Below are 22,792 nucleotides of genomic sequence, written 5' to 3'. Positions count from 1 at the left end.
GACGGTAAATACCATGCTAGGTAACCTGGCCTCTCCCTCCCTCCCACCCTGGTCCTGCTGCAGGGCTCCTGGCTTTACCCCACTCCCCTACTTCCCCCTTTTCACTTTCCTCCCCTCCCAAAAACCGTGTGAGCCGCTCCTGGTGAAGGTCTGGCCCTGGGGGGCATTCAGCCCATGCTAGCCCCCGAGGCATCGCTGCAGTGTGTGTGTCGAAGTGCTAGATTCATGCGCCAGCTGAACCTGGCACCTCGTGACCCTCACCCAGTGCTGTAAGCAGGCTGCCTGCAGCTCCTCCCCATGGTGTTCCCCTTCTTCCTACCGGGCAACAGGTCTGCAGCCCTGGCCCCATGCAGAGCGTGAGCTGGAGCTTGTGGTTTCCTTGAAGGGGGAATGGTGTTTCAGTCCATTCCCCCCAGCCAGGGTGTTGGATCTACCCCAGCTCCCAGCACAGCTGCTTGGTTCCATCCTCACTCTCCACCAGGCTGCATGGCCCAGGCAGTGCCTGGCTGAGTGGCTCTCCTGGGTCCCTGACCCTGCACAGCTGGGATGCTCCCGCCCATACTTGGGGATTGGAGCCCCTGGGTGCCCTCACCAGCAAGCTGCAGCATGGTGCGCTGGGGCAATTCTGCTCCCCCCTGAGGCTCATGTGGGCAGCCCAGGCTGCTTCCTTGGCCGGTTCTCTGCCTGGTGCCCAGACACACCCCAGCTGGGCATGTCCCGCCCTGCCCGCGAGGGCCCTGCCAGCTCTGAGGAGAAGCTGCAGGGCCTGGGGCACAAGAGCTGCTGCCGGTAGGCAGGGGCCAGCCCTGGATCGAACGGTGTCAGTAGCTCCCAGCCTCCTGCGGGATGGACCTGCCTAGAGCAGCGCAGGGGCCTTGGATGCAGGTGGCGGTTTAAAGCCCCCCAGTGTCCTCCCGGAGCCCGGCTGCGAGCTCAGCCCAGGGATCCCACCAGGATGGACGAGGGGTGGCACTGGGGTAGCCCTGGAGCCAGCCCAAGGGCTGTGGCCAGGTGCCCTGCTTTGTGGTGTACCATGTAAAACCAGGTGGGGTTTCCTCCAAAGGGGGCTGCCCCTAATCCCTGGCTCCCAGGAGGCTGCATGAGTGGCCGTGATCTCACCTTTGACTGGAGCAGCTCCACGCCTGGGGCCGTGCTGAGCTCTGCAGCTGGGCCCGGCTCCAGCAAGGGGCGGTAGAGAGCCTCACCCACACAACCCCTGCCCACTACAGCACCCCATCACACAGCCCCCCCTGCACCCCACTTCCCCCAGAGAAAGGGGCCAGGATCCCCTGCACCCCACCCAGGGAAATGCTGCCCCAGAAGGAGGCCCAAGGCCTGGCCGTCCCCTCTTGCTGGCTTTAGGGACAGGCAGTAGGAAGGCAGGTGGTGCCTTAGCCTACGAGCCATTGGGGATGGGGGGGTTACCCTGCAGCCAGGAGAGGGGCAGGATTCCAGCCCATAAAGCTCAGCACAGCCTGGCATGGTGGGGCAGGAGGGAAGGGCAGCTCCTGCAGCAGGGCCAGCCTGAGGCTCCTCCTCATGGTCAGGGCTGGGAGGCAGCAATATTGGGGGAGCCTCCACCACAGAGGCCTTTGGGTCCCCGCCCCATGCTAGTGACGCAGGCGGGAAGGCGGCTCCAGTGCTCATTTATTGCAGCGACATGCGCCAGCCCCACAGGGCTTGTGTTAAGGCAGCTGTGCCTCATGCATGTGCCAGGCCCTTTGTTCATGGGTCGCGTTCTCCCCATGCCCAGAGGGACCAGGTGCTCCTAGGACAGGCCTGGGCACAGCCAGAGACAGCAAGGTGGCAGCAGTGGCTCCTTCACACCTTGCCAGGGTCCTCCTTCAGCGTCACTGTCCTGTTTAACACCATCTGTGGGAGGAGAGGGAGAGGCACTGAGTGAGCCTGGGAGGCCCCTGGTGGGGACACCAGCCGGCCCAGCCCCAAGAGCCGAGCAACAGAGACCCCAAGTACTCACCTTCCCCTCCGTGCTGTCAGGATCCACCGAGAAGTAGCCCAGCCGCTCAAACTGAAACTTGTCAAAGGGCTTGGCGGAGCAGACGGATCTGTCAGCCAGGGCGCTGTCCATCACATGCAGCGAGTCCTGCGGAGAGCGGCACTGCTCAGTGGCTGGGCCCCCGGCTCACCCAACAGCCAGGGGAGAGGGGCACTGCTCAGTGGCTGGGCTCCTGGCACATGGCTCACCCAACAGCCAGGGCCTTCCAAGTGGAGTGGCAGGGGAGAGCCCAGCTGCAGGAGAGGAATTATTTAAGCTCAGTACCAATGTGGACACAAGAACAAATGGATATAAACTGGCCATCAGGAAGTTTAGATTTGAAATTAGATGAAGGTTTCTAACCATCAGAGGAGTGAAGTTGTGGAACAGCCTTCCAAGGGGAGCAGTTGGGGCAAAAGACGTATCTGGTTTCAAGACTAAGCTTGATAAATTTATGGAAGGGATGGTATGATGGGATAGCCTAATTTTGGCAATTAATTGATCTTTGACTATTAGTGGTAAAGATGCTCAGTGGCCTGTGATAGAATGTCAGATGGGCTGGGATCTGAGTTACTACAGAGAATTCTTTCCTGGGCGTCTGGCTGGTGTGTCTTGCCCACATGCTCATTGTTTAGCTGATCACCATATTTCGGGTCAGGCAGATTGGCAGAGGCCCTGGGAGTTTTTCACCTTCTTCTGCAGCATGGGGCTCCGGTCACTTGCTGGAGGATTCTCAGCACCTTGAAGTCTTTAAACCACAATTTGAGGACTTCAATAGCTCAGACATAGGTTAGGGGGTTTGTTACAGGAGTGGGTGGGTGAGATTCCGTGGCCTGCGTTGTGCAGGAGGTCAGACTAGACAATCATAATGGTCCCTTCTGACCTTAAAGTCTATGACTCATGACCAGCAGCAGAGGGAAGGGAGACCTGGGGAGTTGGCAGGGCAGGCTCCCTGGCTCCTCAGCTTGGTATCTCTCACTCTCCCTGTCCCAAGCCCTGAGCTGTGGGAGTGCAGAGAACTGGGGGGGTGTCCATACCCCTGTGCCAATGGCCCCCCGGAGAGGGGTGCTCTCCTCACTCCCGGGCTGGGTGGAACCTGTCCCAGCAGCTGGCGGGTCATGTGCTCAGACCCTCCCCCTCCAGGAGTCCCCCGGCAAGGCCCCAAGCTGATGGCCCTGCACTCCCAGCCGGAGAAGCCCTGAGCCAGAGGAGGGAAGCCATGGCAATGGCCTGGCCGCAGGGCTGTGCTCAGGGCAGCTAGCGAGTAACCCTGTCACAGTAGTGAGGCCTGGCCCGTTGGAGACGAGCCCACAGCACCTGCCAGGACTCACGGGGTTGAGGTCACTCAGGAATCCAGCTGGCACCTCTGCAGGGTCCTCGGGGTTTTTGTGCAAGAACCTGGAAATAAGACAGGGCCAGTCAGGGCCGGAGTGGGGGCCCCACAGGCAGGAGTCCCCAGGCTGGAATCCCTGGGATCCTTCCCCAGCCCCCTGCGGTGACCAGCTGCTCAGCCTAGCAGGGTCTTACCCTGTGCCAATCCTCCAGCCACCCTCTGCTGTGCCAGGCGAGCCCACTGACGTAGCAGCCCCAGCAGTAGCCACCAGGGCTGCAGCCCTCCTCCCGCAGCTGCCTGGGAAGCGCCAAGATCTCTGGGCACGTGGGGCTGGCGGCTGGTGTGTTTCCAGCAGGCAGGTGCTGGCACAGGGTTGCCTGCGGCTGCCAGGGCAGCTAGTGAGAGCAGGAAAGCTGCTGAAGGGGCAGCTCCAGGCTCACCTGCTAAGTGAAGCTGGGTGCCATTAGCTGCGCCCAGTCCAGCACATGCAGCAGGGCTGGGGCTCCCACCCCCTACGCCCCCCGCTCTCCGGGACAGCCCATAGCCAGCGCCCCCCCATACTCACAGCTGCTCGTAGAGCCGCACCTCGCAGACCAGTGGCTCTGACACCCAGTGGATGAAGGCTTTGGGCTTCTCCACAGAGTCTGACTTGGTGCACGTCACCTCCAGCTCCATCACCTGCCCGCCAGCATCCTGAGCAAGGAGCAAGAGGAGCGTCAGGGGCCACATCCCACCGGGGGGCCCCACGGCCTCCGGCTCGCTGGCCACCACACAGCCAGCATGAGGAGAAGGGGACCCTGCTGCGTGCCGAGCGGCTGGGGGCTGGACAGCCAAAGGCCACCGGCTGCCTGTGCCAGCTCCCGCCCCTTTGCAGAGCTTCCTGTGGCTCCAGGAGAGCAGCTGCGCCTGGCGAGCTCCGGCCTCCGTATCGCAGGGAAGGCCGCGCCACAAAGCAGCAAGGCCCAGCAACAGCCGAGCCCTCCTCAGAACCCAGGCGTCCTGGCTCCCCCCAACCCACCCTCCTCAGAACCCAGGCGTCCAGGCTCCCCTGCTCCTCCCCCGGAACCCAGGCGTCCGGGCTCCCCCACCCTCTGCTCACTGCTCAACAGGTAGCTGACAGTGATCCGGAAGGCACGCCCCCGGCGGTGACGAGGCAGGTTGCACCGGGCAGCCCCCTGGCACATCAGCGTAACCGCAGGCGACCCCAAGGCAGTGGCCATGTTGGCCGCTGGCCCCAGCCCACCTTGATGACGTTCTGGACAGCAATGACGTAGCCGGCGTGTCTCAGCCCCACTGGCTGGCCGGGTGCCAGCCGCTTGTAGCCTTTGTCCATCACCTGCAAGGGGAGAGCCCGGCCCGTGTTACCTGAGCTCTGGCCCCGGCCCGGCCCCCCCCTCAGCCGAGCTCCAGCCCCGGCCCGGCCCGGCCCGGCCCCCCCCTCAGCCAAGCTCTGGCTGGACACTCCCGTTCGGCAGCTGGCAGGGGCCCCAACTAACCAGCCCAGCCCGGCTCCCTGCTTGGACCCCAGCTCCCAGTGCCTGTCCCCCCATGCCCCATTCCCCATGGAGGAGTGGGTCCCTGCCCTGGAGCCAGGGCAATGCAGGTGCCCCCTGCCCTTGCTCACCTCCCTGAAGTCGCTGTGCTCAATGTAGATGGTGGCCTGGAAAGGGACTTTGTGGAAGCCCTTGGTCTCGTCAGCTGGGAAGTTGGGCACAAGAACTTCCAGGGCCTGGAGGGGAAGCAAGCAAGCAGGTCAGCGCCTCCAGGGGACCATGCTTGGCCCCTTTGCACCCCAGGCCTGGAGCCGGGAGAGCCCCTGGCCTACCAGTCCCCCAGAGCAGCAGGCCTGGGCCAGCCCCCCCAGGCGCCTCCCCCACGCGCCAGCCTCACCTTCTCGGTGGGGAAGTTGGTGATGGTGACTCGGAGGGGCTCCAGTACAGCCATGGCCCGGGGGGCACACTCGTTCAGCGCTTCCCGCACGCACGCCTCCAGCAGGTGGGGCTCCATCGTCGTCTGTGCCACCGTCACCCCCACCTGCGGGGACAGGCTGCGCTCAGCTCCCACCCAGGAGGGGTGGCCAGCCCCCTTCCCCCCGCCCCAGGGCACCTACCCGCGCACAGAAGTTGTTGATGGCCTCGGGGGGGAAACCTCGGCGGCGCAGGGCCGTCAGCGTGAAGAGCCGCGGGTCGTCCCAGTCCCTGAAACGGCAACACCAGCCGTGACCAGCAGGGTGCGGCATGGAGCCAGACCCCGCCCACCCCCCAGCAGCCCGCAAAGCCCTCACCTGACAGCGCCCGCCTCCACCAGCCGGATGATCTTCCTCTTGGAGACCACGGTGTAGAGCAGGTTCAGGCGCCCGTATTCCCACTGCACGGGGCAGTACACGCCCAGCGCATTGCACAGCCAGAAGTAGGAGGAGCGCCTAGGGGGGACCACGCAGCTAGTCACGCCTCGCCTCGCCCCCCAGATGCTCCCCGCAGCCCTGCCGCTCACCCCCTGCCCGCCACCGCCCCCCCAGGCCCTGCTGCTCACCCCCTGCCCGCTACCACGCCCTGCAACCCTCTCGCTCACTCCCTGCCCGCCACCGCCCCCCCGCAACCCTCTCGCTCACCCCGCCCGCCACCGCCCCCCCGCAACCCTCCCACTCACCCCCTGCCCGCCACCACCCCCCCACAACCCTCCCGCTCATCCCCCGCTCAGCCCCCCCAACCCTCCTGCTCACCCCCTGCCCGCCACTCCCCCAGGCCCTACCACTCACCCCCTGCCCGCCACCGTCCCCCCCAGGCTCTGCCGCTCACCCCCTGCCAACCACCACCACCCGGGCTCTGCCGCTCACCCTTTGCCCACCACCGCCCCCCCAGGCCCTGCCGCTCACCCCCTGCCCAGCCCCCCCGATCCTGCCGCTCACCTCCTGCCCGGACCCTCCACCCCCTTCAGGCCCTGCCACTCACCCCCTGCCCAGCCCCTCCACCCGCGTTGGCCATGCCGCTCACCCCCTGCCTGGCCCCTCCACCCGCCCCAGGCCCTGCCGTTTACACCACTGCCCCCCTGCCAGCTGGGCTCAGCCCTAGCTGCGCTGAGCTCCCCACGGCCGCAGGCACTGCCCCCACAATCACAGCGAGCTCGCTATGGCCGCAGAGGACACATAGCCCTGCCGACCCTGCCTCACCGGGCCTGGAACTCTTTGGTGCAGAGCGAGTGGGTGATGTGCTCAATGGAGTCGCACAGGCAGTGGGTGTAGTCGTACGTGGGGTAGATGCACCTGAAATGCAAGGCAGGGCCTGAGAGCAAGACACACTGCCTCTCGCCGGCACCCGCTCCCCGCCCCGAGACACCAGCCCCTTGCCAGCACTAGCCCTGCATCCAGGTCCTCTGCGCTGCTCTAGGCAGGTCCTTGCATCTCCGGGGAAGCAAGGCCCCTGCCCCCCTGGTCCCAGCCCCTCTCCGGTAGGGTTGGGCCAAAGGGCAGAGCCCGGCGGGCGGGGTGGACCAGCGTACCATCTGTCCCCAGTTCGGTGGTGTGGCATGTATTTGATGCGGTAGGCGATAGGGTCCAGCTTCCCGTCTTCCATCACCAGCTTCATTCGCAGCGTGGCCTCACCCTCCTCAAACTTCCCCTTCTTCATCCCCTGCAGGGACAGCCGGGAGAAACCAGCAGGGACCATCAGCCGCAGCCTGCAGCCTCTGCACACGGGGCACTGTGGGGGCGGGACAGGGAGTGGGAGGGACTCCCAGCGGGGGGTGCCGAGGGGGCGGGGAGGGGCAAGCGCCCAGCGGGGGGGGCCCAAGCGGGCACCCAGCAGGGGGGAGGAGGTCGCCAAGGGGGCAGGGCAAGAGCCCAGTGGTGGCGGGGGGTTGCCGAGGGGGCCGTACGAGCACGCAGCCCGGGGGAAGGAATCACCAAGGGGGCTGAGGTGAGCTCCCAGAGGGGGGCGCTGAGTCTCTTTGCAAGGCCCACATACCTGGAAGAGGAGGAGTGACTCTTCCACGGGCCGATCCCGCCATGGGGAGGGCGGAGGGTTGTGGCCTTTGATCTCTTCTACCCTCTGATGGCAGACGTAGGCGTGGCCCCTGGGGAGGAGAGAGATGTCACGCCCGCCCCACACTCGCACCCATCGGGGACATGGCTGAGTGACCGCTCAGCACAGGACCCGCCGGCCTGGCACTGGCAGGCAGCCCAGGGGGACCAGGCTGCTCACGGGGAGCCCCATCCGGCACCGTACTGTCCCTACAGCAGCCAGGCACACCCTGTCCCCCAGAACGGTCAGCTCCACCCCCCATCTGAAGCCTGTCCCATGGGCCCCCACGTGCCCCGCACACTCACCGCTGGATGAGCTCCATGGCCCACACATACAGCTGGTCGAAGTAGTCTGAGGCATGCGTCACAGCATGTGGCTTGTAGCCTACGGGCAGAGCGAGCCCATGAGTGAGTGCCTCCCTCCCTCCCTCCCCACCCCGCCCCCCTCCCCGGAGCACCAGCCTCACCCCTGCTCTGCCCCAGTGCTGGGGGGCTGCCCCGTGTGACGAAGTGCGGATTTTCTCTTGTTATGGTGTATGTGAGCCTTACTGTTTTGCATGAATACTGTATGTGCCTCAGTTTCCCTGTGTGCTGCATCAATACCTTGGCGGTGGAGACAGGGGTGTGTGACTTTTGCCGAGACCCCTGGGGGCAAATGAGGCAGCTCTGGCTGCCTGCACTTAGGCGATGGTCGATGCCCATCGTAACCTGAGACCCTGGAGTGGGATGTGACCAGGTGAAGCAAGACAAAGAGAAGTGGGAGCAGGAATGGGTGGGGTGGGGAGGGGGTTTGCAGGTCAGGTGGCTGGAGGCTGGCAGTCTGGGGGGGGCAGGAAGGGGGGAATCCAGGCCGTCTGGCCCAGGACTCCCAAGATGGACTTGGCTGAAAGTCACTGATTTCTGTGCTAACGAGCTCTGTTCTATGCTGTGTTCCTGTCGACTAATAAACCTTCTGTTTTCCTGGCTGGCGGAGAGTCCCATTTGATGCAGTGTTGGGGGGCAGGACCCTCTGGCTTCCCCAGGACCTCGCCTGGGCGGACTCGCTGGGGGAAGCGCAGGGAGGGGCAGAGGATGCTGAATGCTCCGAGGTCAGACCCAGGAAGGGGGGAGCTGGGTGAGCTTCTTGCCCCGCAGACAGGCTGCTCCCAGCGAGGAGACTTCGCCAGAGTCCTGCCTGGCTTCGTAGGGAGCAGCTCCAGAGCATGGCCCCCATGACTCCCTGCCCCTCATTGGCAGCATGCAGGGACCTTCCGGGGGGCAGCTGACTGAAATAGGGAGAGGCCAGGCCAGTGACCCCCACCTCACCCCCTGGGCAAGGGCAGCAGGTTCTGTTCACCCAGCAGCAGCTGCGGGAGCTCTGGCATCTCCCTTGGGTACCCAGCTGGTCCCCTCTCCACCCCAGCTGCTCCCCCCACAACCTCCTAGTCACTCCCCCCATTCCTCACCCCAGCGGTTCTTGCTCTGCCTCCCTCATCCCCCATTCCCGCTACCCCCCCAGCCACTGCCCCCACCCGTTGTATCCAGCTATTCCCCTCCCCCACACCTGGAACCCAGCCATTCTGCCTCCCTGCCCCCGCCCCAGCCAACCCCCTGCACTTTCCCCAGGCCTCGTACCCAGCCACTCCACCATGTCCCGGATGGCGGTGAAGTACTTCTCCTCCTCCTTCTCGGGGTTGGTGTCGTCGTACCGCAGGAAGCACACGCCCCCGTTGGCCTGAAGGGGGGCACAGCCTGGTTAGCCCGCGCCCGGCACCCCCTCTGGCTGCAACCCCCTGCGCCGGCACCCTGCCAGCGCCCGCCCCCCCACCATCCCCCGTGCCCACCAGCCTGCTGGTGCCCCCACCCCCCCCACCTACCAGCGCCCGCCACCCTGCCAGCACCCACTTAGCACATGGTTTGTCTCCAAACCCCCACCCTTCTCTCCAGCAGCTTCTGGGAGCCGGCCCCCATGTGGGGTCGGGCATGAGAGTGGGCTGAGCTCAGACTGGGTGCCACCGGCAGGGGCCTGTCAGCAAAGTGCAGTGGCTCTGCACCATGGGGGAGCTGGGAGGGCACATCTGGCCCAGGGGGTAAGGCAGAAGCTCACCTTGGCGTAGCCAGAGGGTCCCGGGGAGTGCGGCTGGCTTGGGGGGGAGGAGGCTGGCTCACCTTAGCATAGCTGGGGGGCCTCGGGGGGGTACAGCTGGCTTGGGGGCATGGGGTGGGGGGCTCACCTTGGCGTAGCCGCGGGGTCCCAGGAGGTGCAGATGGCTCAGGGGGGAGGGGACTGGGTCACCTTGGCGTAGCAGTGGGGTCCCCAGGGGTGCAGCTGGCTCGAGGGGGTGGGGGGGGCTCACCTTGGTGTAGCCAGGTGCCCCGGGGGTGCGGCTGGCTCAGGGGGTCTCACCTTGGTGTAGCCAGGTGTCCTGGGGGGTGCGGCTGGCTCCAGGGGGTAGGAGGGCTCACCTTGGCGTAGCCACAGAGTCCCAGGGGGTGCGGCTGGCTCAGGGGGGAGGGGGCTGGCTCACCTTGGTGTAGCCGGGTGCCCCGGGGGGGGTGCAGCTGGCTCGGGAGGGATAGGGGGGCTCACCTTGGCATAGCCGAAGTTGAAGTTGATGGCTTTAGCGTGGCCGATGTGCAGGATGCCGTTGGGCTCCGGAGGGAACCGCGTCCGCACCTGAGGGAAGAGGAGTTTCCAGACCCACTAGCCCAGTGTCCGGAGCGTTACTGGCCCCGGGCCAGGCCACGCGAGGTGAAAAGGCGCCAGCCTCATGTCCCTCGCAGGCACCAGATCCCCGCCCCACCCCCATGGGACTTGGCCCACAGGCCTGGCAGCCTCCAGCCCCTGGGGACAGTGGGCTCTAGTGATGGAGCGAGAAGGGCCTAGAGACAGAAAGAAACCGGCTCCCAGCAGTGATGGGGCAGGGCAGTGCCCGTGGGCTCTCCCCCTCCCAGCTGTGCTCAGCCCCACTCTGGGCTCTGACCTGTGCCAACAGCCGGAAGGAGGATCTCTGGGGTGTCTGATGCCCCTTCCTCATGCAGCCAGCCAGAGGAGGGTCTGGAGGAGTCTGTCCCATCCCTGGGTTCTATCCCCAGCTCTTCTGCTGACCCTGCCACCAAACTTCTCTTATCCATGTCTCAGTTTCCCCATGTGGCCTAATGGCCTCTGAGGGGGGTTAATGAGTAGATGGACAGCACTTGTTACTGTGGTTAGTGAGTGACAGGAGAGGGCAAGCCCCAGACACTGCAGAGCCCCTGCCTCACGCAGGACGAAGGGGAGCTGGGAGAAGAATCCGACCCACCTGCCCGCCGGTGATCTCCAGGTGCTGCTTCATCAGGGCCATGGTGTGGGGTGTGATCACGTAGCCTTCTGTCTTGTAGTTCTCACCTGGCGGAGCAGGGAGCTGTGAGCATGGGGAGGGGGGAGGGCTGGGGTGCAGTGCCCCAGTCAGCGAGAGGGGAGGCCCCCGCCCCGGTGCTGGGCACGAGCTCCCGGCAGGGAAGGAAGTGTGGGACTCCCCACACTTGCCCCTCTGCTAATGGACCCTGCTGGCTGCAGGCTGCACCCTCCTGTGGTGGGCAGGGACACAGCCTGGTGCGCCCCAGCAACTGCCCCAGGGCTCCACAGCTGGGCTGCCCAGCTCGGGCACCGGAGCCAGGCTGGGGTGGGAGACTCCAGTGCCGCGGCCAGCACCACCGCCCAGCCCCCAGGGAAGCCAGGCTCAGACTGGGCACCCCCAGCACAGCCTCCAGAACACCTGGGGCAGGACTAACAGCAGGGCCCGACTTTGCCCAGCTGGCGTGGGACGGACCCTCCTGTCCCGAGCCCCTGAGCACCCCCGGGCCTGCCCGCGCTGAGCCTGCCAGGCTGAGGCCCCAGGAGCCCAGAGCAGGCAGGCTGCACTCACCTGGCTTGTGGAATTTGAGGGCTTCTCCCCTCAGCTGCTCCATCAGCGACTTTGTATCCAGGATCACTCCTCCTGTGGGAGCAGGGGGCGAGGTGCATTAGGCTCTGCCCCAAGGACCCCGCCCCTCGCTCGCAGACCTCTGATGCCGGCCGGCCCAAGGCCCTTCCCCAAGGGTGTCCTGCCAGCCCAGGCCGGTTCCCGCCCCCGTTCTTCCCTTCCCTTCCCGAGAGCCGAGACCCGCACAGAAGAGAGGGGAAGGGAGCTGGCGCGCTGTCGGCCGTGCAGCAGGAACCATGAAGCCAGCAGGGGACAGGCCTCGGTCCCCTCTGCCCCCGCCCATCGACAGCAGGAGTGGCCAGAAGCAGAGGTCAGGGGGCGCTACGCAGCAGGAATCAGGGCCCAGCCCAGGACGCCAGCTCCCAGCTGAAGGCAGGGAGCTGATCCACCAGCAGGGTCGTCCTGGCTCCTGGGACAAAGGCCACTGACCGTGGCAGCTCCCAGCTCCAGGGGTGGGGCAGGCACACGAGCCCTCCAGCCACACAGGACGCCGCGTGCGCGGTTAGTGCGCCAGAGAGGGGCTGGCCTGGCAGTCGGCCCCAGAGCTCCCCGAGGCCTGGAGGGAGGTATAGGTGGGGGGCAGCCCCACGACCCAGGAGGAGCTGACCCAGGCCCGGGGGCAAGGGAGGGCACACTGAAATGCAATTCACCAGGACCAAGCAGCGTGGCCAGGGACGAGGCCGCTCGGGGGGCCGGGCACTAGGTGGCGTCCTGTCCTCACCGTCCACCCCCTGCTCCCTCTGCATCTTCTCTGGGGCACTTTGAGCAGCCCAGGCCAGGGCTCTCCGGGCGGCACCTTCCCCAGCCCTAGTGCAGCAGGCCCAGCCGTGGGCTGTTTCTGGCCCCTAGCTCAGTGGCTACCCATGAGGGCGCAGACGAGGATGCGGGGAGCCCCCAGACCCTGCCCAGCCAGACCCCCACAGCAGGCTCACCATTCTCCTCCACCGCCTTCTGCTGCTTCTCCACCTCGGCCGGCTTGGCCTTCCCAGCCTGCAGGGACGGAAGGGGAGCAGCCTTCAGTGTTCCCTGGGGCCCTGAGCCCAGCCAGCCTGGCCCCTGCAGCAGAGACTGGACACGGCGCACTGGCCCCGCAAAGCCCAGCCTCCTCCCCAGGGGCCACGTCTCCCGCCACGCTGCGTCCCACAGTCAGAACAAGCCCAGGGTCCTGGCCAGGCAGCGCTGGGGAAGGGCTCCAGCCCCCTTCTGCTCCAGTGACCTCATATGTGCCCCCATAGCCCAGGGCACTGCCAACCACCCCGCTCCCCCATAGCGCTGCCAACCACCCAGCCCTGCCCCCATAGCCCAGGGCACCGCCAACTGCCCAGCCCCTCCCCCCATAGCCCAGGGCACACACCCCCAGCAAGCCAGGCTCGGGGCGCCCCTCCTGCTCACACATTACCTTCTGTTTTTTTTCCAGGTCAGCTTCTGTCTTTGGGCCCAACAAGTGCAACACCTGCAGGAGAGCGGAGTGGGGCCTGAACAGGGCTGGACAAGGGGGGAGGGTGGGAAGGAGTCTGGGCGGAGTCACTCCCCCACCAGCCCCCACAATGACCATACTCGGGCTGGAGCCCAGCCAGGATCTCAGTGGTCCCGCTCCTTGGCAGTGCCAGCAGGACCATCTCTCCACTGCCCTGCCTGGGCCATGGGCCTACTCCTAGGCACTTCCCGCATGGGACACGAGCTGGGCGCAGGCTCCTGGGGACCAGCGCTGCGTTCAGAAGCCCGTTGCCCGCTGGGCTGAAAGGCAGCCCGGCACAGCCACACCTACCTGCAGGTCCACTTCGTTCTTAATGCTCTTGCCATCCGCCCACCTCAGACTGCTGCGCGCCTCGCCTGCAAGTGAGCACAAAAGGACAGGTGTGGGCAAGAGACAGGCTGGGCAGGCCCCAGCTCAGGGATCCTCCTGGGACAAGCAACAGCACCTTCCCCTCGAGTCAGGGCCGCAGCCTCACTCAGGCCACTAGCCGCTGGCCAAGGGCACATTCCAGCAGCCTCTCTGCCAATCTGGACAAGCCCCAAAGCCACCGGGCGCAACAGGGCCCCGGCTGCACAAGGGTGGGAGAGCTGCAGAGTGGGCCTACAGTTGGGGAGCTGGTGCAGCCCCCAAGCACCAGCAGCCCTGAGACAATAGGCTGCCGGGCCTTTAACTGCCACACCGTCCACAGCTCTGCAGAGCACTGGCACGTACAGCACTGGGCCCCGTCTACACTGGGGCTCCCAGGGCTGCTGCCCCCAGGGCGGCTGGGCAGAGGTTAGCCATGGCAGGGATGTTTTCGAAGAGCTCCCTTGTGTCAGCAGGCCAACCCGGAGGGATCTTCTACTGCTGGGCTTCCCCGCTGCACACCCGCTCGTGGCAGGGGCCGGGCGGCTCTCCCAGGCAGGGGCCGCGCTGAGACGTCTGCACAGCAGCCAGCACCGGCAGCGCTGCGAACGGCCCGTCCTGCGCAGCAGCTCCCAGCCCCGCTAGCAACACACACAGCTGGTGGGCGACAGGCGTACACTTGACCAGTTGGCTCAGGAGCCACAAGGAAGAACATTGTCCAGGTCTCTGAGAAGATGGGGCACTGGGCAGGGCCAGGGCCCTGAGGGGCACCAAGCAGCCTCCCTCTCAGTGCCGGGTGGCTGGCTCTTGCCCACCTGCTCAGGGGCGAACCGAGCGCCACAGGGCATGGGGAAGGAGTCTCCCGCAGGGCAGAGGGGCAGTGACCTCGGGGGATTTCACCTTCCTCTGTGGCCTGGGGTGCAGGTCACTGGATCATTTCCCAGCCACGGGGGGCCTCGGGCACTGGGCCCTCGGCAGCGATGTACCAGAGGTGACTTTTACCGGGTGAAATCATGGTTTTTACAGCCCCAGGAAAATTAGTTAATCCCAGTGTAAGGCATTTTCTATTTAAAACTGTCTCATTGCCACTGAGCCTCCTCTTATTCCATACTCACAAGACCGCAGTTGAGATTAATTTAGGGCTGTACAAATAAAACATGAAAGTGCAGCAGGTGAAGCACCACGCTGTGTAATTGTAGCATTGAGTAGCCGAACGCCCGTGTACGTTTTGGGTCAGTGTTTTCTGAAGGAAGTTACACATCTCATGACTCATTTCAATTATTACTATTTGATTGCATGAAAAGGCCTATAATGCAGAATTGCAGGTGGGAAGTGGGTGATTAGAGGCATGGCGAGCTGCAGGCGGGGAGCGGGGGGCGATCAGAGGCGTGGCGAGCTGCAGGCGGGGGGCGGGAGGCGATCAGAGGCGTGGCGAGCTGCAGGCGGGGGGCGGGAGGCGATCAGAGGCGTGGCGAGCTGCAGGCGGGGGGCGGGAGGCGATCAGAGGCGTGGCGAGCTGCAGGCGGGGGGCGGGAGGTGATCAAAAGCGTGGCGAGCTGCAGGTGGGGGGGGCGGGAGGCGATCAGAGGCATGGCGAGCTGCAGGCGGGGGGCGATCAGAGGCATGGCGAGCTGCAGGCGGGGGGCGGGAGGTGATCAGAAGCGTGGCGAGCTGCAGGTGGGGGGGGCGGGAGGCGATCAGAGGCGTGGCGAGCTGCAGGTGGGGGGGGCGGGAGGCGATCAGAGGCGTGGCGAGCTGCAGGTGGGGGGGGCGGGAGGTGATCAGAAGCGTGGCAAGCTGCAGGCGGGGGGGGCGGGAGGCGATCAGAAGCGTGGCAAGCTGCAGGTGGGGGGGGCAGGAGGCGATCAGAGGCATGGCGAGCTGCAGGCGGGGGGCGATCAGAGGCATGGCGAGCTGCAAGTGGGGGGCGGGAGGCAATCAGAGGCGTGGCGAGCAGCAGGCGGGGGGCGATCAGAGGCTTGGCGAGCAGCAGGTTGCCAGTCCTGCTCCATCTGGCCATGCAGCGCCCCAGACAGAAGACCAACTGTGATGCAGTGGCTAGGCGGAGCCTGTTCTTCGGGTGCAAATGGATGTATGCGAAGATTGAAAAGATCCGCTCTTTGCTTCCTCAACACTGATGCGGTTCTTTTCCCAGGTTCAAGCGGGTTTAGGCTGGTATTTGCCAGCGCCCTGCCCTACATTATTTTTTCCCAAGAACCTGCCAGCCCTGTACTTGTCTTTCCATCCGGTTGTTGGGTTCAGCATGCGAGGACTGAGCAGGGCGGGCGGCCTGTCCTAGACAGGAGCTCAGACTGGATGATCTCGTGGTCCCTTCTGGCCTTAAACTCTCTGACTTTGCTCCACACAAGTTCCTGTTTGCAGGGGTGTGAGCACTAGGAGGGGCTCGGAGCCGAGGCAGTGAGCCAGCAATGGTTTTAGTCACACTCACAAGGAGACCAGGAGCAGGGGACTCCAGATAATGCGCCAGCGTGGGCCACCTCTGCCCTCCATGGCGCAACGCACATCACTGCAACAGCCAGACCCACAGACCAGGGAATCTCCTCAACGCAGCCCAGCAGAGTGCCCGGCGGAGCCAGGACGGCTGGGCAGGCAGCCTAGTGCCAGGGTAGGAGCCCTGCTCGCAGCCACATGGCTCTGTCATGAAGCATGGGGGAGTCAGGGTCCTGTGCCCTTCTTTCCTGCGATTCACATTCACCGTGACTCTCGGCTGGCCAGTAGAACAGCAGGTTTATTAGAGACGACAGGAACACAATCCAACCCAGAGCTTGTAGGCATGAACAGGACCCCTTAGGCCCTTCTGGGGGGGTAGAGACCTTAGACCCCCACTCTGGGGCGCTCCCCTCTTCCCCAGCTCATTCCAAACTGGAAGAAAAACCCTCCAATGTCCCAAACAGCCTCCCCCCAGCTCCTCCTCCAGCCTTTGTCCAGTTTCCCGGGCAAAGGTGTCACCAGGCCCCAACCCCCTCCTGGCTCAGGTGACAGGCTCTCAGGTATCCCATCCCCAATGAAACTCCCCTGCCACGTTCCCAGGTCAACACTCCCCCCTCCTTGCTGATTCACAGGCTCTCAGAAGCATTGCCAGGGGGATCCTCTAGACGAGGGGCACACACGACAGCACCACCAGGGAGCTAGCCTTCAAACCAGATCCTGCCAGCCCAGTCAGCCCGAGGGTCAGGAGAGACAGAGGCAACCAGCACAGGGTCAGATCCCGCCGGCCGATTCCCAGGCCCTGCCCTGCCCATGCCCCTAGTCACACAGACACAGCCGCCACCAGCTCAGCTCCAGAATCGTTCTACAGGCTCATGGCCAACAAGCTGTGGCTGAACCTGGCCCTACCGCACGTGCTCTGGCTGTGGTTCTCGGGTGCCTGCCACCCTCCTGGCCAGCGAGTCACCAGGGCAGCAGCTGAGCACACACTGTGGCTTAGCTCCCAGAGCAGTGCTCACAGCCCTGTTCCGACCCCCAGGAATCTGGCAGAAGAGGGGCAGGCATGAGGCATGGGGAGCAGTGGGGAAGTTCCAGAAGGATGCTGGGAAAGCAGGGTGCTCTGGGAGGGGGGTCACAGGAAGAGGAGGCACAGAGGCAAGCAGGTACAGAGGAGATAGGCACACGGATGCTGCACCTGGTCTGTTAGAAGCACAAGGAGTGAGCCCAGGCCAGAGGGAGGGAATAGAGCCAAGGGACATGCTGGGGGGGGGAAGGTACCTCTTGATCTATGTCATGGAGAACCACACACAGGTCACCCCCCAGAGACCCAGCCCCCGGCCCACCTGAGCTGCAGACTCACCCATCAGCAGCCCCACGTTAAAGTGGTACCGCTCCGACAGCAGCTCAGCTCGGTGCTTGTTAATGGCCGCCTCCACCTAGAGCGAGCAGGAGAATCCAAGTGGTGAGTCAGGCGGGAATGAGCGGGGAACACAGGCTGCAGGGCAGCAGAGCAGAGACTCACTTGTAACTGTGCCCTGACAAACTCCCTAAGGGAATGAGATCAGTGACGGGAGAGGAGGGGCTGGAACCAGCACGGGCCAGACGGGCTGGGCTCAGACACACAAGGGAGCTACTGGTACGGCCATGCTGGCAGGGAGCTCCCACAGCAGCAAGGGCCCCTCATCTCCTCTAAAGATAGGCCCAGGCAGGAAGGGCTACAGGCCAGCTTGGGCTAGTCCGCAGGGCTGGCCCCACCCTCACTGGTGGAGCTCTGACTTGGACAGCTACGGGCACTATCTGCTCTGTGTCCCGGGACTGCCTTGCAGTCCCCGCAGAGCTCACCCAGACCCCCAGCCATCCACTTTCACTGGCACAGAGCCCCAGCAGCCCTGCAAGTACAGCGGGCACCGGGTACCTCTGGTCTCAGGCTGGCGTCAGCCTCAGGAGCAAGGGAGGACCAGTGGCAAGTCCTGAAACAGGAGCGTTCTCTCCCAGGCCCCGAGAGCAGCCTGCTAACAGGATTGGCCTCCTGCCAGCCCCCCGCCCCCACTGCTGCTAGGAGCAGGGACCCCACCCACAGCCCACCAGGAAGCGCTGCCTGTGGTGCCATTAATACGGCCTCTTGGCTCCCCAAACCATGGGCTGCCCTGCCACAGCTCCGTACGGCCCAGCAACTCAGGGACCCACCGGCTCCTTCCCACCCCACACCTGGCCCTTGTACTCACGGCCTCCTCTATCTGCTCTGGGGTCACGACCACCCCCACGCCACACTCGCGCTCGAAGTCTGCCATGTCGATGGGGTCCAGCGGGTGGCTCCGCACATACTCCAGGGCAGCTGGGGGAGGCAAACAGGCAGCTCAGGCAGGGGGCATTTCCATGCAGCGCCGTGGGCTGCTTCACCCAGGCTCCAGACCCAGAGGGTCCCTGCTTATCCACAAGAGCCTCACAGACACATAGCCTGCACCCAGGCAGCAGCAGCTGGCCCCTCTTCCTGGGGCTTCAGGCTCATGTTGCCCAGCAGGGTGAGGTGCCCAGCTCTGACAGTACAAGCCTGGACCAGGCAGAGTGGAAGGCAAGGCAGGACATCGGCCACCTGGCTCCTGTTCCACCCCCCAGGTACAAGATTCCCCGTCTGCTGCCTTGGACTCGTCACATTCCCTCCAGATCTGATCCTGGGACAAACCCAGGCCAGTTCCTGAACTCTAAGGGGGCTCGTGGCTGTGCCAAGCTCTCCCATGTGCTGCTAGGTCCTGGGGTCCGCTCTGCAGGCTCACTGCAGCGCGCTTGCTCAGCTGAGACACGGGATGTGTTGGTCCAGGGGGTCCCTCCCACTAGGCACGCTGGAACTAGCGCCACCAAAATATGGACCCTGCACTCCCACCCTCATCTGAACCCTGCAGCAAGCAGCTCACATAGCTCGCTGCACAGGGATGCGGAAGAGGTTGGGATCCAAGGCAACAAGACCTGTTGGGGCTCCTTATTCCCACCCAGAGACCAGGGCAGGATGCTCCTTGCAGCATGTTTCTCAGGTCTTTGTCCAGCCCTGTTTAAAGGCCCTGCGTGACAGGTTCTCTCCTGCCTTCCCTGGGGAGACCAATCCATGAGGAAAAGCTCCTCCTTGTTGTCTGCAGCTGCAGACAAGCAGCACCAAAAGGAAGCAGCCTCTGGGTCTGACTGCCAGGGGCAGGCAGAGACCACCACAGAAGAGCCTGCGCTGACCCCCAAATGCCTGTGCCTGGAGTGACCAGGGTAAGTTGTGGGTTAGATCACTTGGCAAATGTGGTAGGGAAAGCCTGAGGCTTGGGAGAGAACACACACTCTCCAGCTGGGTAGGGGCTGAAACGTCCAATTTACACTGGGAATCACCCCCACAGACTGAACTGTAGGCACAAGGGGGTGAGATGAAGTCTCAGCAAAGGGAGCTGGGGTTAGCACTTTGCACGCACAGAGCATGCAGCAGCCAGGCTGGGAGAGGGAGCAGGGAATTCAAAGCAGGCTGAGCTGCTAGATCTCAGGCCAAGGCTGGGTCAGCAGAGCCCACGCCGTACATGGGAAGGCAGGGGAGCACATCTAGCTGCCTGCCTCCTGTATCATACCACTGAGCTGCAAGTCTGTGAGGATCTTCCTGCTGGTGATGCAGCCCACAAGGAAATGAAGACGCTTTTGGTCCTTAAGCCGGGAAGCCACATTGTACAAGAGGGTACCAGTCGCCTTGTCAACAGTTGGGCCCAGGATTCCTTGTGCCTAAAGCCCAGGAAGGAAGGACGTAGTTAGAGCGACACTATCTCTTCACAACCAGTGCTGCCACGACTACACTGCTGGGGCATGGACTCTCACTCTGGCAACAGATGGGGCTTTTCCGTGGCTGTAGTAAACCCACCCATCAAGATGGGGCAGCGAGGTCGACAAGAGAATTATTCAGTCAGCCTAGCACAGTCTACACCAGGGCTTAGGTCAGCTTAACTACAGTGCTCAGGGTTGAATTTTTCATGCCCCTGAGCAACACTAGGTCGTCCTGACTTTTGGGTATGGACCAGGCCTGAGCCAGTGTGAAAAGGGAGTCGAGCAGGACCCTGGCATGGAAGGGGCAGGAATGTTTCCTCTGAGAAACCCAAAGGGAAAAAATCTGTGAAGTTAGTGTGGTGGGTGGGGAAGGAAGAGAGTGAAAACCAGGCCAGTGGGGAGGAATGGCGCAGCCGGGGCAAACCCCTCTCCTTGTCTTAGGGAGGGTGGTGAGAGAGGAGAGAGCTCAAACTCAGCCGTGCCTTGGTGGGGCTCTGGGGCTATGCTCCCGCTGTGGTTTGAGGGTCACAGCTGGGTAAGCAGTGCTCCTTCTTCCTAACTCTCTGCCTGGAGCATACGCTTCTCCACCAGGACAGGCCACATGACCATTAAAAATGTACTATCCGAGCCCTGCTTTCAGCAGCACAAGGACTCCCAGACAGAGCTATCCAGGAAGTGCTGAGTTTAAATGGCATCTGATTTGTATGGGTAGGAGTTAGTTTCGGTTTCTGCTTGTTGCAAAGAATCACATTGTAAAATCAAACATTTGAACACTACAAGCCCACCCTCTCCCTCCCATAAACCCACCCCTACGCCTAGGTGTTCTGTCACACACTAGGGAGAAGCACTAGTTTCAGCATTCAGCCATGGCAGTTACAGAAGCATTCTGTGAACTGAAGCATTCTGTGAACAACCTCCCTGAAAGGGGCACATCCAGATACAAAGGCTGCGTTTCAGAGTAGCAGCCGTGTTAGTCTGTATCCGCAAAAAGAAAGGAGAACTTGTGGCACCTTAGAAACTAACAAATTTATTTGAGCATAAGCTTTCGTGAGCTACAGCTCACTTCATCGGATGCAATAAAGGCTGCGTTGTAAACAGTCGGGTCACTGACCACATCTTACAGTGCTAAGACACACAAATGATACAAATCCAGCTCCCTGGTTATGCTCTGCATGTGCCAGTCAGTCTCCCTGTGTGGGCAATGAAAAGCCAATGCAGTCACTTGCATGTTCCCAGCGCTGCAGGGCTTGGGTTTCACCCACCCAGAGCTGGGCTCAGTTGTCAAAGATAACGGGTTGGTGGATGTTTTGAGAGAGGAACGTGGCTGGGCCACAAAGAGTACATGCACCCTACGCTATTGTGCCCTCATCCTGGGGCACGCCAGAGCAGTGGGAGGGGAAGGCAGAGGAAGAGTGCAAGGAAGTTGCCAACTCGGTTAGTTTGAGGAAAACTCTTCTCTGGTTCTGCGCACAGTGTCTCGGGTGGTAACGATTCCACCCTGCCTCTGCAACCCGCACCCAGGCCCTGACCCTTACCGTGAGCCAGACGCATACTGGGCCAAACTCAGCCCTGGCAGGGACTTCGAGGGGTGCAGAGCCTGCGGACACCGGGGTGTGCGCTGGGGACAGGGGGGCTCCCTCCTGCACAGCCCCTGCCTGCAGAGGGCGCGTGGCTGCTGGGGCAGCAGGGGTAAGAGGAGGAGACAGAGGGTGCACGGGGGGAAAGGGACAGGAAACTGGCGGCAGAAAGGGGGGCCTGGAGAGGAGGGGGAAGGGCTGTGTTCAAGCCAAAGGGCAGGGGTCACGGTGGGGGCCAGGGGTGCAGGACGGGGTCAAGGGACGGAGTGCAGGGGTCAGAGGTCAAGGTGGAAAGCACGGGGCAGGATCAGAGGATGCAGGGGTCAGAAGGCAGGGGTCGAGGGTCAAAGGAAGGGCACAACTGCCAGAAGGCCCGGGGTCAGAGGTCAGGCACAGCTCGGGGAGGAGCCTGGGGCAGGGGTCAGGTTAGAGGGCAAAGGTCAAGGCCTGTGTGGGCAGAGGGTCATGGCCGGAGGTCAGAGGTCAGGCACAGTTCAGGGAGGAGCTAGGGACGGGTTAGAGGAAGGGGAGCGAGAGGGTCAGAGGTCAGGGCTCGCGTGGCCCGGGGGACCGGCCGGGATGGGGCCAGGGGTCAGAGGTCAGGCGCAGCTCGGGGCGGGGTTGGGGTCAGAGGTTACCTGGGTCACGGCTTCCCGGAGCAGCGCGCTCAGCGCCTCGTTCTTCAGGGTCTCGCGAGCCTTGGGCTCGCTCAGGCCGATGGCCGTGAACAGGCCCAGCGCGTCCGGCCCCGCCGCCATGCTGCGCCGCTGCCCCGCCCGGCGAGGGGGCGCGGCCCGCACCGCCCAATCAGCAGGCAGGAGGCGGGCGCTGCGGAGGGCGCCACCAATCAGCGGCGAGGGCGGCGCTGAGAGCGGAGGGAGGAGCACGTCAGGATTGGCTCCCCGGCAGCCCAGCCAATGGGGACCGAAGCCGCCGAGGGGGCGGAGCCAGGATTGCTGCCGATGGCATCATTTAAAGGGCCAGGGCAAGACGGGAGCGGGAGGCGGGGAGGAGCCGAGCCCAGCCCAGCCCGCTGCGGCGCCCCCTGCTGGGCTCTGTCTGCGCCGGGTGCCCCGCGCTGTATCGGGCCTGTCCTCAGGCGCCCGGCGAGGCACAGGGAGGCTAAGTGAGCTGCTGAGGCCACAGGTGCTGCGGGCCCCCCCAGGAGCAGGGCATTGCAGCCCGGCTACCCCCAAGCACTGGGTGCATCGCCCGATTTCCTGGGCAACGCCAGATCCCTGCCAGGCACCCGGGCCAGTCTCCGTCTGCTCCGCTCAGGGCAGCGGTTGAGCTCAATCTCCAGGGTCGGTGGAGCTGCTGGCCTGCGGGCTGAAGCTTCCAGGCGTGGGGGTCTGTGGCATTCTCAGAAGTGACAACCGGGCTGCGGCAGGCCCTGGTACCGGAAAGCCCACCTCCGTGCCCTTGGGAATGGCTCGTTTTCCCAGAAGTAAACGACAGAATTAGCCATTTCTCAAAACAAATGGGATGTTGCGAGCCATGGCCTCTAGGGAGGAGGCTGCAGCCTGCCAAATGGGCTGCCGCTGTTGTCGGTGGGTTGGCACTGAATCAGCCTGGTGGGTGGGTGCATTAGTGTCTGCAGCACTGTGCATCGGCTGGGCGGCTGCTGCTGCAGTGAGGCAAAAAGCCAGGGACACAGCTTCAGTATCTGGGCAGGTTTTCCTCTCCCTCCCCAGCATTTATGGCACTTCAGCTCTGCAAGAGGTCATGCCACCAGCTGGGCTTTTGTATCAATAATTGACATGGGGAATCACAAAGCGCTGGCCTGACTGGGTCCAAAGAGCAAAAAGAAACCGAGCCAGCAGCTTGCAGTGGCACATCAGCAACCTGAAAGCAGCCCGAGTCTCCCTGCA

The 22,792-nt window shown here is 63.8% G+C and overlaps 1 protein-coding gene across 1 annotated transcript; it reads right to left on the bottom strand.

Moving 5' to 3' along the window:
• Positions 1–1,630: 1,630 nt before the first annotated feature.
• QARS1 (glutaminyl-tRNA synthetase 1) lies at positions 1,631–21,832 on the bottom strand. Its single transcript, XM_038411522.2, has 24 exons — positions 21,560–21,832; positions 19,158–19,305; positions 17,787–17,896; positions 16,922–16,997; positions 13,060–13,124; positions 12,691–12,744; positions 12,224–12,281; positions 11,235–11,306; positions 10,629–10,714; positions 9,917–10,003; positions 8,962–9,061; positions 7,654–7,732; positions 7,292–7,400; positions 6,828–6,958; positions 6,499–6,591; positions 5,614–5,751; positions 5,440–5,527; positions 5,220–5,363; positions 4,954–5,058; positions 4,573–4,665; positions 3,895–4,022; positions 3,328–3,394; positions 1,979–2,104; positions 1,631–1,872 (listed from the first exon to the last, which is right to left on the bottom strand). Exons 1-24 carry the CDS (start codon positions 21,677–21,679, stop codon positions 1,822–1,824), a joined length of 2,328 nt encoding a protein of 775 aa, XP_038267450.1. The 5' UTR covers positions 21,680–21,832; the 3' UTR covers positions 1,631–1,821.
• Positions 21,833–22,792: the final 960 nt, after the last annotated feature.

The sequence above is a fragment of the Dermochelys coriacea genome, chromosome 7, assembly GCF_009764565.3.
Source record: "Dermochelys coriacea isolate rDerCor1 chromosome 7, rDerCor1.pri.v4, whole genome shotgun sequence".
Taxonomy (NCBI): domain Eukaryota; kingdom Metazoa; phylum Chordata; order Testudines; family Dermochelyidae; genus Dermochelys; species Dermochelys coriacea.
This window is presented reverse-complemented; position numbering and strand designations above follow the sequence as displayed.